The sequence below is a fragment of the Felis catus genome, chromosome D2, assembly GCF_018350175.1.
Source record: "Felis catus isolate Fca126 chromosome D2, F.catus_Fca126_mat1.0, whole genome shotgun sequence".
Taxonomy (NCBI): domain Eukaryota; kingdom Metazoa; phylum Chordata; class Mammalia; order Carnivora; family Felidae; genus Felis; species Felis catus.
In genome coordinates, this window is record NC_058378.1 from 47,818,455 (window position 1) to 47,832,585 (window position 14,131).

General features: G+C 38.1%; 1 protein-coding gene across 6 annotated transcripts in view; it reads left to right on the forward strand.

Annotated features, from left to right (window-relative positions):
- The window catches only part of ZFAND4 (zinc finger AN1-type containing 4), an 87,989-nt gene that overhangs the window by 7,281 nt on the left and 66,577 nt on the right, over positions 1-14,131 (forward strand). For 5 of the 6 annotated variants that reach the window (XM_011287244.4, XM_045040327.1, XM_011287243.3 and 2 more), the window contains exon 2: positions 2,197-2,497. In XM_011287244.4, the coding sequence (XP_011285546.2) occupies positions 2,236-2,497 (262 nt within the window). In that variant the 5' untranslated portion in view covers positions 2,197-2,235. Of the gene's footprint in view, positions 1-2,196; positions 2,498-14,131 lie in introns of those variants that run through there. The other variant, XM_019813518.3, reaches the window with a different exon arrangement.

Consider the following 14,131-nt stretch of genomic DNA (forward strand, 5'->3'; position numbering starts at 1 on the left):
AGAGAGAGGGAGGGAGAGAGAAGCCCAAACAGATTCTGCATTGCTCTACATGGGGCTCCATCTCACGAACCATGAGATCATGACTGGAGCCGAAACCAAGAGTCAGTCGCTCACCCAACTGAGCTACCCAGGTACCCCTAGGCCAGGGTTTTAAAATGTGATGCCAAAAGCACAAGCATCAGAAGAAAAATAGCCAAATTGGATGTCACTAAAATAAACTTATGCTTTGAAGAATACTGTCAAAGTTAAAAGGCAGCCTACAAAATTAGAGAAAATATTTGGAATCATATATCTTTAAGAGGCTTGTGTCTAAAAACACATTAAAAACCCTTTTACAATTCAGTAATAAAAAGACAACCAGAGTAAAAATGGACAAAGGATTTGAATACATTTTCTGAATATAGATATTCTGTGTAGAAGGTATTCAAATAGCCAATAAGCATCTAAAAAGATGCTCAATATTCTTAGTCATTAGAAAAAGGAAATCACAATCACAATAAAATACTACTTTGCACCCACTAGGATGGCTTTAATCAAAAAGGCAAAAAAAAAAAAAAAGTATTGGCAAGGATGTGGAGAAATCAGTATCCTGGGAATGTAAAATGGTTCAGACCCCTTTTGAGAACAGTTGGCAGTTCCACAAATTGCTAAATGTGGAGTCCCTACCTAACCCAACAATTCCACTCCCAGACATATGGGAGAGAAAGGAAAATGTATGTCAGCACAAAAACTTGTAATCCAATGTTCATGTAGCATTATTCATAATAGCCCCACATTGGAAACAAGCCAATGTGCCCATCAGCTGATGACTGGATAAATATGTGGTGTATCCATATGATAGGATGGACTTTTATTCAGCTATAAAAAAAGAATGAAGTACTGATACATCCTAAAATGGATGAACTTTGAAAACGTTATGCTAAGTGATAGAAGCTAATCACAAAATTCAATCAAAATCACATTGTATGATTCTGTTTACGTGAAATGATCAGAATGGGCAAAATGACAGAAAGTAGATAAGTGGTTGCGTAGGGCAGAGAGGGAAAGAAAGAATTTGGGAATGATGTCTAAAGAGGACAGGGTTCCTTTTTGGGGTGATGAAAATGTTCTAAAGATGATTGTGATGGTTGTACAATTCTGTGATTGTAATAAAAACCAGTAAATTTTAGATTTTAAATAGGTGAATTTTATGGTATGTAAATTATATTTCAATAAAGCCATTATGTACTTACCTGTCCAGGAAGATGTGTATCACCTGTCCTATTAACTCCTCTCCTTACAAAGTTTTCACATTTCTAATAGCAATTTATTGATTTGATTATTCCTATTATCCTAATTATACACTTATAATTTATCTTAGGACTTTGTTGCATTTGCCTCTCATATTCATTAGCCATTGTATGTTTGTGTGTAGAGATTATGTCTGATGTCTGTTACCAGTATTAATGTCATCTCAGTGCTGTACTGATAGATAACTTCTGGAAATCCAAATGCTTATTGATTATTTAGTGAATCTTATTTTTTAAGGAACCTATTAACGTGGTTGCTATTCTTTTCTTCAGTGTGATTCAAAGGTACAGTGGTATAAAGTTATATTTTGTATGGGTTAAAAACATAATTTACGTGTTTTAGTAAAGGATGTATACCTCCTTGCAGATATATACCTCCATGCTGAGTTTGCTGGTTTAAATATTATTAACAACAATAATATACTTGTTGAGTATGCACTATATATAAATAACTGTGCTGAGCTTTAATAAGATACAGAGAAGTATGTAAATATACCTGTTCTTAATAATCTTACAGTCTAGGCGTGCCTGGGTGGCTCAGTTGGTTAAGCGTCCAACTTTGGCTCAGATCGTGATCTCACAGCTGGTGAGTTTGAGCCCTGCTTTGGGCTCTCGGCTGACAGCTCAGAGGCTGGAGGCTGCTTTGGATTCTGTCTCTCTCCCTCTCTGCCCCTTCCCTGCTCACGCTCTGTCTCTGTCTCTGTCTCTCTCTCAAAAGAATAATATTCTTATGGTCTAATTGGGAGAGTGGTTTCAGAGACAACTGTGAAAGGTTTAGGATTAGACAAATTAAGTAATAAAATGAATTCTGGGGCTGTCTGGAAGATTATGGGCCAGAGTTGTTCAGAGAGTATGACAGGATGAACTTTCAGATTCACTTGTTAAAAAAATTATTCTTGTTTTTTAGGTACAAAACTCAAAACATGAACAGCATTACATATTACCAATGTTCAAAGCTGATTTGGCTAGAACTGGAATACGGTTGCATACCACACATTCCAGAGGAATTAGAAAAGTCAAAGTAATGGATAACAGAAAAGATCCTCCATTCTTCAATGAAGATAACCTGGGAACATTTTACTACAAACTTCCTTTCTGTGAAACCATGGAGCTCTTCATTGAAACATTGACTGGAACGTGTTTTGAGTTGAGAGTTTCACCCTTTGAAGCTGTTATTTCTGTGAAAGCAAAAATTCAAAGATTGGAAGGTACTAGTTTTTCTTTGTTTTTAGGGTAAGAGGATTACATTTGCTCATCAAGAGCATATAATAACTAACTTTTCTTATGGGGAAAATGTCACACATGCATGGAATTAGAAAGAATAGGGTAGTACACCCCCATCTATCCCTTACTTAGCTTTAATAGTTATCAATTCATGGTCTATCTTGTTTCCATTCCTACATTCTTCCCATCCGCTTCCCCTTCTACCAGATTCTTTTGAAGGAAGTCCCTGGCATCATGTTAATGGTGTGTAAAATAATATTTTTTTTTAAATTTTTTTTTTCAACGTTTATTTATTTTTGGGACAGAGAGAGACAGAGCATGAATGGGGGAGGGGCAGAGAGAGAGGGAGACACAGAATCGGAAACAGGCTCCAGGCTCCGAGCCATCAGCCCAGAGCCTGACGCGGGTCTCAAACTCACGGACTGCGAGATCGTGACCTGGCTGAAGTTGGACACTTGACCGACTGCGCCACCCAGGCGCCCCTAAAATAATATTTTAAAATAATTTTTCAACAGATTATGATGACATGCAAAATCTGCCACAACTACGTCACAGTTACTTTCAACGGGAAATTGTAATTGAGTTCCCTTTTAGTGACCTTCTTTACCTACTTGGCAGATACTTTTTTTAATGTGGAGATTTTCTAAGGGGTTTAGCTTATATTTTTGTAATTTGAAGTTTTCTTAGTATAGCAGGGATGCTGAATATTGTGCAGTGTCTCTTTGCTGTTTGCGTATTTGTAAAAGGTGTCATAGAGTACATTGTGTTAAAATTAGAGTCTTTTTTTTTTGTACTTTGAAGGTTCCTAAATTAAGTGATACTTGCCATTACAGTTGTTAAAATCCAGTATTGACTAGAAAATTAAGTTGTTCTATATAACACTAAATGGATCTTTGCTTTTTGAGCCAGCTGGAACTTGCTCTAATTTAGAGGTAGTAACTAGCATTGCCCTCTAGTCCAGTTTAGGTTCAGAATTATAGAAGGATGAGTAGGGATGGAATTTTTTATCTTTATAAAGCCAAGAATCCTGGTATCCGAGCTTCTAAATATTTGCTGTGTCTCCACTAACTTCTATTAAGTTAGTGATCAGCTGCGTCCAGTGATCACATCAGTATATACACTAATGGTACATGAAACATTTTTCCCCCAAGTGATTTGCTGAGACATGGAGTCAGAATAGGTTATTTTGACATTGTTCTGCTTTTTTATTACGTGATGGTGTAATGATATCTTTTTAGGAGCAGGAAGACAAAACCCTCTTGTGTTCTAAATAATCTCTGTATTTTCCCCCCTTTCATGCATTTTGAATAATCTCCATGCAACAAAAGAACTTTAGGGAGAATGTTACTTAGGTACTTAATGTCAAAGGTAAATTTGAGGTTAGAGAGATTAGGGACTCATCCAAGGGAAATGTTTAGTTACTAACAGAGTTGGGTTCATAGCTTAAGGTGTGGACTCCTTGTCCTATGTAGGAGTAGGCATTGCCAGTATAAAAACAGTGACTTTGTAGTTATTGGATAGTTGAAAACAAATAGACATTTATAAAACAGAGTTATTGGGAAATTAAATGAGGTAATGTAAATACAAATGCAAATCCCACTGTCCTAACAAAATACCATAGACTGGGTGGCTTAAACAACAGGCATTTATTGTCTCACAGTTCTGGAGCTGGAAAGTCTGAGATCAGGGTACTAGCATGGGCAGATTCTACTAAGAATCTTTCTGATTACAGACTTACTGACTTACAGACTTTCTTCCTGACTTAAAGACTCCCTTCTTCTTGCTATATTCTCCTATGGCAGACAGAGAGAGAGAGCTCTCTGGCTTCTCTTCTTATAAGGGCACTGATCCCACCAGGAGGGTCTCACCATCATGACCTTATTTAAACCTAATTACCTCTCAAAGGTCATATCTCCAAATACCAGCACATTCGAGTTTGGGCTTTAAGATAACACATTGGGTGTGGGGACACAGTTCAGTCCATAGCACCTACAACAAGTCGTCAATAGATCTCAATTCCTGTTCCCATTCCTGACCCTCCTATCCCGCACCCCTTTTCTTTTGTCCTAGTCTCCATACTTTTTTGTAACTTCCTGCAGCCCATGGGCACTGACAGTCATTCTCTTCTTAAGGAGGCTTCAAGTAGGCATCTTTCATAAACAATGAATTTTGATTTTTTTTCTGGGTTGTCTTTCTTTTTCTACCCAGGAAGACATTGGGGCTAAAATATCGGATAAGACTCCCCAAGATAGAAGGATACGGAGTAGGGAGGATAGGAAGGCAGAGGTGACACCACTCAGTTCATCCTTGAGGGAAATTGCTCCTCTGTCCGATTGCTTTTCCTTTTGGGTAGGTTTTGGTAAGTTCAGAACTAGAGCTTAGTAAGAGAAAGGAGGGTAGGGGCGCCTGGGTGGCGCAGTCGGTTAAGCGTCCGACTTCAGCCAGGTCACGATCTCGCGGTCCGGGAGTTCGAGCCCCGCGTCAGGCTCTGGGCTGATGGCTCAGAGCCTGGAGCCTGTTTCCGATTCTGTGTCTCCCTCTCTCTCTGCCCCTCCCCCATTCATGCTCTGTCTCTCTCTGTCCCAAAAATAAATAAACGTTGAAAAAAAAAAAAATTAAAAAAAAAAAAAAAGAGATAGGAGGGTAGATGGGAGGGGTCTTCAGACAGAGCTCAAGGAATATTCTGGGTTAGGAATGATGAGGCTGTAGCAAGAAAGGAGCAGAACCAGCAATAGAACTTTAAATGGGCCTTGAAGGGACAGGAGCACTGAAGCCAGACTGCCTGATTTCATATTTCAAGTTGAGCAGATTACTTAACCCCTATTTATCTCAGTTGTGCTAATTTAAAACAGGAATACTGATAGTACCAATCTCAAAGAGTTGTTCTTAGGATTATTAGTTAATAAATGTAAAGCATTTAACATGTTCTTTATCAGGGGAAAATGGTCAGTCTGTGGAGATAGTGCAGTATGTACCCAAGGATCTAAGAACTATGCCGTTGGGAGAAGATGTAATTTAGGTCTCTGAGTTTTTCAGAGGAAGTGAAATTTTTGGAGCTTTTCATCACCTAGAGCATTGGTATGCAAAGAATAGTACATACTTAGAGGATATGAAAAATAATCCAGTGGAATTTGGAAAGGAAAAATGTGCCAAGAAATGTAAGGGATTATTGTCATTTGGTTCTTTATTGCCGTGGGCAGTGGATTTCCTAAATTTACCATCCAGTCCTTGGCATTACTGCTGCCTAGTAAAGATTTCTCTTCTATGCATGGGATAGGATGATCTTCCTGGCCTTCCTCTGAGTGTTACTAGTTCTGTGTTATTAGTTCTGACCAATGACCTATGTTCATTGTCTGTGTTATTAGTTCTGACCAATGAACTATGAATAGAAGTCTCCATTAGCCTGAGCCCCTGAGTAACTGTAGGGAGCAGAAGCACCCTGCTGACCTGCAGCAGACATGTCTAAGAAATCAATTTTTGCTTTAAGGCACTGATGTCTTTGGGGTGGTTTGGGGAGGGTTCAGCATAACTTACTTTATTCTGACTGATACAGTATCAAATAGGGATCTTTTTTTTTTTTTTTTTCACTACATAGATAACTGGTCTTCTAAATACCATTTATTGAATTACTCTAATCTTTTCTCACCAAAATAACTTCATACCTGTCACGTATGACATTTTTATGTGCACACTCAACTCTTTGGATCATCTAATCTATGTCTATCTCTTCATATGCCAATATCACACTGTCTTATTTATTATAACTTAACAGGTTTTGATAGCTGATGATATCCATTCACATTAAGGATCATTATATGTCTTTAGAGAATTCTGACCAATGAACTATGAATAGAAGTCTCCATTAGCCTGAGCCCCTGAGTAACTGTAGGGAGCAGAAGCACCCTGCTGACCTGCAGGGTCACTATCACTATGTAATGCCTCTCTTTATCCCTGATAACTTTACTTGCTCTTAAGTTTGCTCTGTCTGCAATTAATATAATTATTCCAGCTTTCTTCTGGTGAGTGTTAGCATAATGTACCTTTCTCCATCCCTTTACTTTTCCCCCCAGCTTTATTGAGGTACAGTTAACAAATAAAATTGTATCTATCTCTATACTTTTAACCTGTGTATTTAAACTTTGTATTTAAAGTGGATTTCTTATAGACATTATGTAGTTGGGTCTTGGTTTTTCATCCAGTCTGACGGTCTCTTTTTTAATTGGTTTATTTAGGCAGTTGATGTTTAAAATGATTATTTATATGGTTGGATTAATAGCTACCATATTTGTTACTGTTTTGTATTCATCCTCCTGGTTCTTTGTTCCTTTATTTACACTCTTTTCTGCCTTTTGTGGTTTTAATTAATCCTTTTATATGGCTCTGTTTTCTCCTTAACATCAGTAGTACTTCTTTTTTAACTTATTTTAGTGGTTGCAACAAAGTTTACAATATATATTTATAGAAAAAATGCTATACTTTTTCATGAGTATTGCAACTACCTAATAAAAACTCTTCCTAGGGCACCTGGCCGGTTCAGTAGGTACAGCATGGGACTCTTGATCTCAGGGTTGTGAGTCTGAGCCCCACATTGGGTGTAGAGATTACTTAAAAACAAAATCTTGGGGTGCCTGGGTGCCTAAGTCAGCTAAGTGTCTGACTTCGGCCCAGGTCATGATCTCACGGTTCATGGGTTTGAGCCCTGTGTTGGGCTCTGTGCTGACAGCTCAGAGCCTGGAGCCTGCTTCAGATTGTGTGTGTGTGTGTGTGTGTGTGTGTGTGTGTGTGTGTGTGTGTCTGTCTGTCTTTCTCTCTCTCTCTGTTCCTCCTCCACTCATACCCTCTGTCTCTCTCTCAAAATAAATAAACATTAAAAGAAAATCTTAGAACAACCCCCCCCCAACCTAAGTATTCCTAATTATTCTCTTTTGTCCCTTATCTCATTGTTATCATTCATTTCATTTCTGCATAAGCCATAATTGTTACAGTGTTATTATTCTGAACAAACTATTATCTGTTAGATCAATTAAGAGTAAGAAAATGAATAGTTTTTATTTTACCTTAGTCCTTCTTTGATGCTTTTCCTTTATGTAGATCCAAGTTTCTAACTGTATCATTTCTTTCTGAAGAACTTCTTTTAATATTTCTTGTAAGGCAGGTGTATTGTGCCCAGTTTTTATTTATCTGAGAAAGTCCATTTCTCCTTCACTTTTTTTTTTCCTCCTTTACTTTTGAAGGATAATTTTATAGGGTACAGAATTCCAGGTTGGTTGTCTTTTTCTTTCAACATTTTATTATTAAAAAAAATTTTTTTTAAGTTTATATAAGTAATGTCTATACCCAATGGTGGGGTTGCACTCATGGCCCTGAGATCAAGAGCCTTATGCTCCACTGAGCCACCCAGGTGCCCCATTTTTCTTTCAACATTTTAAATAGTTCCTCTACTCTCTCCTTGTTTATAGGATTTCTCATGAAAAGTTCCCTATAATTATTATTTAGGTTTTTCCTCTGCCTTCATTAAAGAGTTTTCTCTTGGGGCACCTGGGTGGCTCAGTCGGTTGAGCATCCGACTTTGGCTCAGGTCATGATCTCATGGCTTGTGGGTTAGAGCCTCACGTTGGGCTCGCTGTTGACAGCTGGGAGCCTGGAGCCTGCTTTGTATTCTGTGCTTCCCTCTCTCTGTGCCCCTGCCACTTGCGCTCCGACTCTGTCTCTCTCTCTCAAAAATAAACATTAAAAAAATGTAAAAAAAAACCTTTAAAAAAGATTTTTCTTTTTGTTTTTGCTTTTCTGAAGTTTGATATGATATGCCTAGGTGTAGATTTAAAATTTTTTATCCTGTTTGATGTTCTTTGAGCTTACTGATTTGGTATATCTCGTTAATTTTGGAAATTTCTGGGGCATTATTATTTTTCTTCTGTTCTATTTTCTTTTAGTATTCCAGTTATATGCCTTTTGAAATTTTTTCATGGTTCTTGGATGTTCTGGTTGTTTTCATTCTTTATTTTCTCTTTATATTTCAATTTGGGAAGTTTCTAAAAAGAACTTTTTTTTTTTTTAAAGTAGGCTTCATGCCCAATGTGGAGCTTGAACTCACAACCCTGAGATCAAGAATTAGATGCTCTATTGACTGAGCCACCTAGGATCCCCTCTATCTACATTTCTTTAAGCTCAATGATTCTTTCCTTGCCATATCCAGTCAGCTGATAAGCAGGCCCATCAAAGGCATTTTTGATTTCTGTTATTGTTTTTTTTTATTTAAAAAAAATTTTAAATGTTTTTATTTATTTTTGAGACAGAGACAAGGCATGAGCAGGGGAGGGGCAGAGAGAGAGGGAGACACAGAATCTGAAGCGGGCTCCAGGCTCTGAGCTGACAGCACAGAGCCCTACATGGGGCTCGAACTCACAGAGTATGAGATCATGACCTGAGCCGAAGTTGGACGCTCAACCGACTGAGCCACCCAGACACCCCTCTGTTATTGTTTTGTTTTAATTGAGTTCTAAGAATATTTTTTCCCTTTTTTAATTTTAAGTTTTGTTTATTTAAAAAAATTTTAAGTCATTTAAATGCAAGTTAGTTAACATACAGTGTAATAATGGTTTCAGGAGTAGAATTTAGTGATTCATTGCTTACATATAACACTCGGTGCTCATCCCAACAAATGCCCTCCTTAATGCCCATGACCCATTTAGCCCATCCCCTCACACAACACCCCTTCAGCAACCCTCAGTTTATTCTCTATGTGTAAGAGTCTTTTATGGTTTGCCTCTCTCTCAGTTTTTATCTTATTTTTCCTTCCCTTCCCCTATGTTCATCTGTTGTGTTTCTTAATACATATGAGTGAAATCGTATGATATCTTTATCTGCCTTACTTCCCTTAGCATAATACCCTCTAGTTCCATCCATGTTGTTGCAAATGGCAAGATTCCATTCTTTTTGATTGCCGAGTAATACTCTGTGTGTGTGTGTGTGTGTGTGTGTGTGTGTGTGTGTGTGTGTACATACATATATACCACATCTTCTTTATCCATTCATCAGTTGATGGACATAAATTGGCTATTGTTGATAGTGCTCTTATAAACATTGGGGTACATGTACCCCTTTGAATCAGCATTTTTGTATCCTTTGGATAAATACCTACTAGTGCAATTGCTGGGTTGTAGGGTAGTTCTATTTTTAATTTTTTTGAGGAACCTCCATACCGTTCTTCAGAGTGGCTGCACCAGTTTGCATTCCTACCAACAGTGTGAAAGTGTTCCTCTTTCTCTGCATCCTTGCCAACATCTGTTGTTTCCTGAGTTGTTAATTTTAGCCATTCTGACAGGTGTGAGGTGGTATTTCTTCATTGGATTATTTGTTTCTTGGGTGTTGAGTTTGATAAGTTCTTTATAGAGTTTGGGTAGTAACCCTTTATCAGATATGTCATTTGCAAATATCTTCTCCCATTCCATCTATTGCCTTTTAGTTTTGTTGATTGTTTCCTTCACTCTGCAGAAGCTTTTTATCTTGATGAGGTTCCAGTAGTTCATTTTTGCTTTTGTTTCTTTTGCCTCTGGAGACGTGCCAATTAAGAAGTTGCTGCTGCCAAGGTCAAAGAGGTTGCCTGTTTTCTCCTCTAGGATTTTGATGGTTTTCTGTCTTACATTTAGGTCTTTCATCCATTTTGAGTTTATTTTTGTGTATGGTGTAAGAAAGTGGTCTAGATTCATTCTTCTGTGTGTCACTGTCCAGTTTTCACAACACCGTTTTCTGAAGAAACTGCCTTTTTTCCATTGGAGACTCTTCCTGCTTTGTCTAAGATTAGTTGGCCATATATTTGTGGGTCCATTTCTGGCTTCTCTATTCTGTTCCCTTGATCTATGTGTCTGTTTTTGTGCTAATACCATACTGTCTTGATTACAGCTTTGTAATACATCTTGAAGTCCAGGATTGTGATGCAGCTTTAAAACTGCGATAAAGCTTAAAACTGCAGCTTTAGTTTTGTTTTTCAACATTTGACTGTTCAAGGTCTTTTCTGATTCCATATAAATTTTAGGATTGTTTGTTCTAGCTCTGTGAAGAATGCTGGTGTTATTTGGATAGGGATTGCACTGAATGTGTAGATTGCTTTGGGTAGTATAGATTCTGTTATTGTTTTTTACTTCTGGCATCTACTTTTAATTCTTTCTTACACTTTCAATCTCTCTGTCTCCATTACCCATCATTACCCATCTATTTTTTCATGTTGTCTACTTTATATTAGATTTTTATTAAATTTCTTAACATATCAATCAGTTATTTTAGTCTCCCTGTCCGATAATTACAAAATCTGTCATATCTGAGTCTGGTTCTGATGTTTGTTTTCTTTGTATATACTGTGGTTTTCTTTTACCGTGCCTTGTAATTTTTTTGTTGAAACCCAGATGTAATGTATTAGGTAGTGGTAACTGAAGTAAATAGGTCTTTAATGTGAGTTTTTGTATTAAACTAGCTAGGAGATGGGCTTTGTTTAATGTTTGTTGTAGCTGTAAGTGCCAGAGGCTTCAAATTTCTCTGGTTTTCCTGTTTTGTCTCTCTTATCTTTGGGTTTCCCTAAGAACTCCTCCTTCGAAAGAATTTGTGTCTTGTAACTCACCTATAACCTGCTGCTATTCTACTAGAGCCCTGTTAGTGTGGTGGTAAAGTGTTGGGGAGCAGAAACCATCTATAGTCTTACAGTTCAGTCTCAGTTTTCTGGTGGGCCTGTGTCCCTGGGCCATGACCTTCAATGTGTTTGTTAGTGTCTCCCACCTATAATCACTTGGGTGTTATAGGAAGACTAGAGGGGTCTGGATTTTCCTATCTCTGTAGATTTTGGGGGTGATGGTTTGCCTTCCTACTTTATGTCTCCAGTAGATCAAAGAAAAGTTGATGGTTTTCAGTGTGCTCAGCTTTTTTTATTGCTTTAAGTATGGAAGTGGCAACTTACAAGCTCTTTACATGTATTGTCTGAAACTGGAAGTCTCAGTATCGTTTTAAAGTAACTGATGAGGTTTTGGGGTGATGGTGGGGTTTGTGGGGTCGGGAGCCGATGGCCAAGAAAGAATTCTTGAAGATGTCCTTGGTGCAAGAAGGTGATCTTATTAAAGCATGGGGGGGGGCACCTAGGTGCCTCAGTCGGTTAGGCGTCTGACTTTGGCTCAGGTCATGATCTCGTGGTCCATGAGTTCAAGCCCTGCTTTGGATTCTGTGTCTCCCTCTCTCTCTGACCCTCCCCCGTTCATGCTCTATCTCTCTCTGTCTCAAAAATAAATAAACATTAAAAAAAAAAAATTAAAAAAAAAAAAAGCATGGGGACAGGACCCAGTGGCAGGAAGAGCTGCACTGGGGTTGTGCAGAGTGACTCCTTATGTACTGTGGAGTTTTGGGGGAGGTAAAGTCAAGAGGAAGTTTCTTAAAGGGATTTCCATATGCTAAAGAGGATTTACAGATTACTGGAGGCCTAGCTATTGTCAAGCTAAGGTTGTTTTTCTTTCTAGCAAAGCATTATCGTTAAGATAGTAGGGAGTTCCTGATGAGGCTATTGATGAGATATTTGTTAACTAATGGAGACTGTCAGGTTAACCATTTGTTTTCTGTCCTTTCCTTTGTTCTTGGGCAGCCAGGAGTGCCTGAGGAATATCACACATGTGCTAGCTTGTGCTTGGCCCTCAGCTTGCCTTATGGTCCTCATCAGTAACCATTTATGATTTAAGATTTTTTCCAAGAACTGTGTTACCTATATCCTACAAGTTTTTAAGTTGAATTTCATTGTTATTAAATTTTAAGTGATTTTTGTCAAAAATACTTATTCTGTTGTTTAAATAATATTATACTCAGGTGCTCTGCAGCCATAGCAATACATAGGATTAGATAGATTTGATCATTTCTTGTAGTTTATACATACTCCCAATATTCTGACTAATAATATTGAACATGTTTTCATTGGTCTCCAAGTTTAGAAAACTCTTTCCATTTTTTCGTCAAGGTACAATTTATATATTATAAAATTCACCATTTTTAGTATTGTATTAGTTTCCTAGGGCTGCCATCACAAGGTACCACAAACCTAGTGGTTTAAAAAACAGAAATTGATTATCACACAGTTGTAGAGGCTAGAAGTTCAAAGTCAAGGTGTTGACATTGTTGGTGCCTTCTGAGTGCTCTTGGAGAAAATCTGTACAATGTTTTTTTGCCTAGCTTTGGTTTGCTGGCAGTCTTTCTTGCTCCTTGGCATGCAGAAGCACCATCCCAGTTTCCTTACTTATCATCTCCCTAGGTATGTGCGTATTTGTCTCCAAATTTCCCTTACTTACTTACTTATTATTTTTTTAAGTTTATTTCTTTTGAGAGAGAAAGCACAAGCAGTGGAGGGGCAGGGAGAGAGGGAGAATCCCAAACAGGCTCCATCAGAGCCCAATGTGGGGCTCAGGGCTCAGACTCCTGAACCACAAGATCATGACCTGAGCTGAAATCAGATGCTTAATTAACCAAGTGAGCCACCCAGGCACCCTTCCCCTTTTTATAAGGATACCAGTCATATTGGATTAGGACTCTCCCTAATGACCTCATTTTAACTTGGTTGCACCTGTCAATACCCTATTTCTGAATGAGGTCACATCCTGAGGTATTGAGGGTTAGGGTTAAGACTTTTAACATATGAACCTTTGGGAGATAGTTCAACCCATAACTCATACATGGTTTTATCATTATTGGCAAACATTGCTGTCATGTAACTACCACCACAGTCAAGATAAAGAACAGTCCCATTACTCACCAAAATTCTGTGCCTTTGTGGTTAACCTTTTATGTAAACCCAGCTCCTGGCACTTACTGATCTGTTTCTGTCCGTATAATTTTGCCTTTTCCAGAATTTCAGATTAATGAAATCACACTGTATGTAGGCTTTTGAGTCTGGTTTCTTTCACTTATGTATAATACATAATGCATTTGAGATTTATCAATATTGTTACATGTATCAATAATTTATTCTCTTTATGGCCAAGTAGTGTTCCACTCTATGACTATAGCATACTTATTCTCAAATTTAGGGACATTTGGGTTGTTTTCAGTTCGTGGTGATTATGAGTAAAGCCATTATAAAGTTTGAAGTAGTTTCATTTCACTTGGGTAAATACCTAGGTGTGGATTTGCTGAGTTTACAGTAAGTGTACATTTAATTAATTAATTAATTAATTATTATTTTTTTTAACGTTTATTTGTTTTTGGGACAGAGAGAGACAGAGCATGAATGGGGGAGGGGCAGAGAGAGGGGGAGACACAGAATCGATAACAGGCTCCAGGCTCCGAGCCATCAGCCCAGAGCCTGATGCGGGGCTCGAACTCACGGACCACGAGATCGTGACCTGGCTGAAGTCGGACGCTTAACCGACTGCACCACCCAGGCGCCCCAGTGTACATTTAATTCAATAAGAAACTGTCAAACTTCTTTTGTCAGAGTGGCAGTACCGTTTTGTATTTTTTGGGAGTAATGTCTAAAAGTTCTAGTTGCTCTGCATCCTCATCAGCACATGGTATTGTTTCGGTTGTTTTTGATTTTGTTTTTTGCAATTCTAATAGATACTGGTGATATCTCATTGCACTTTTACTTTGCATCTCCC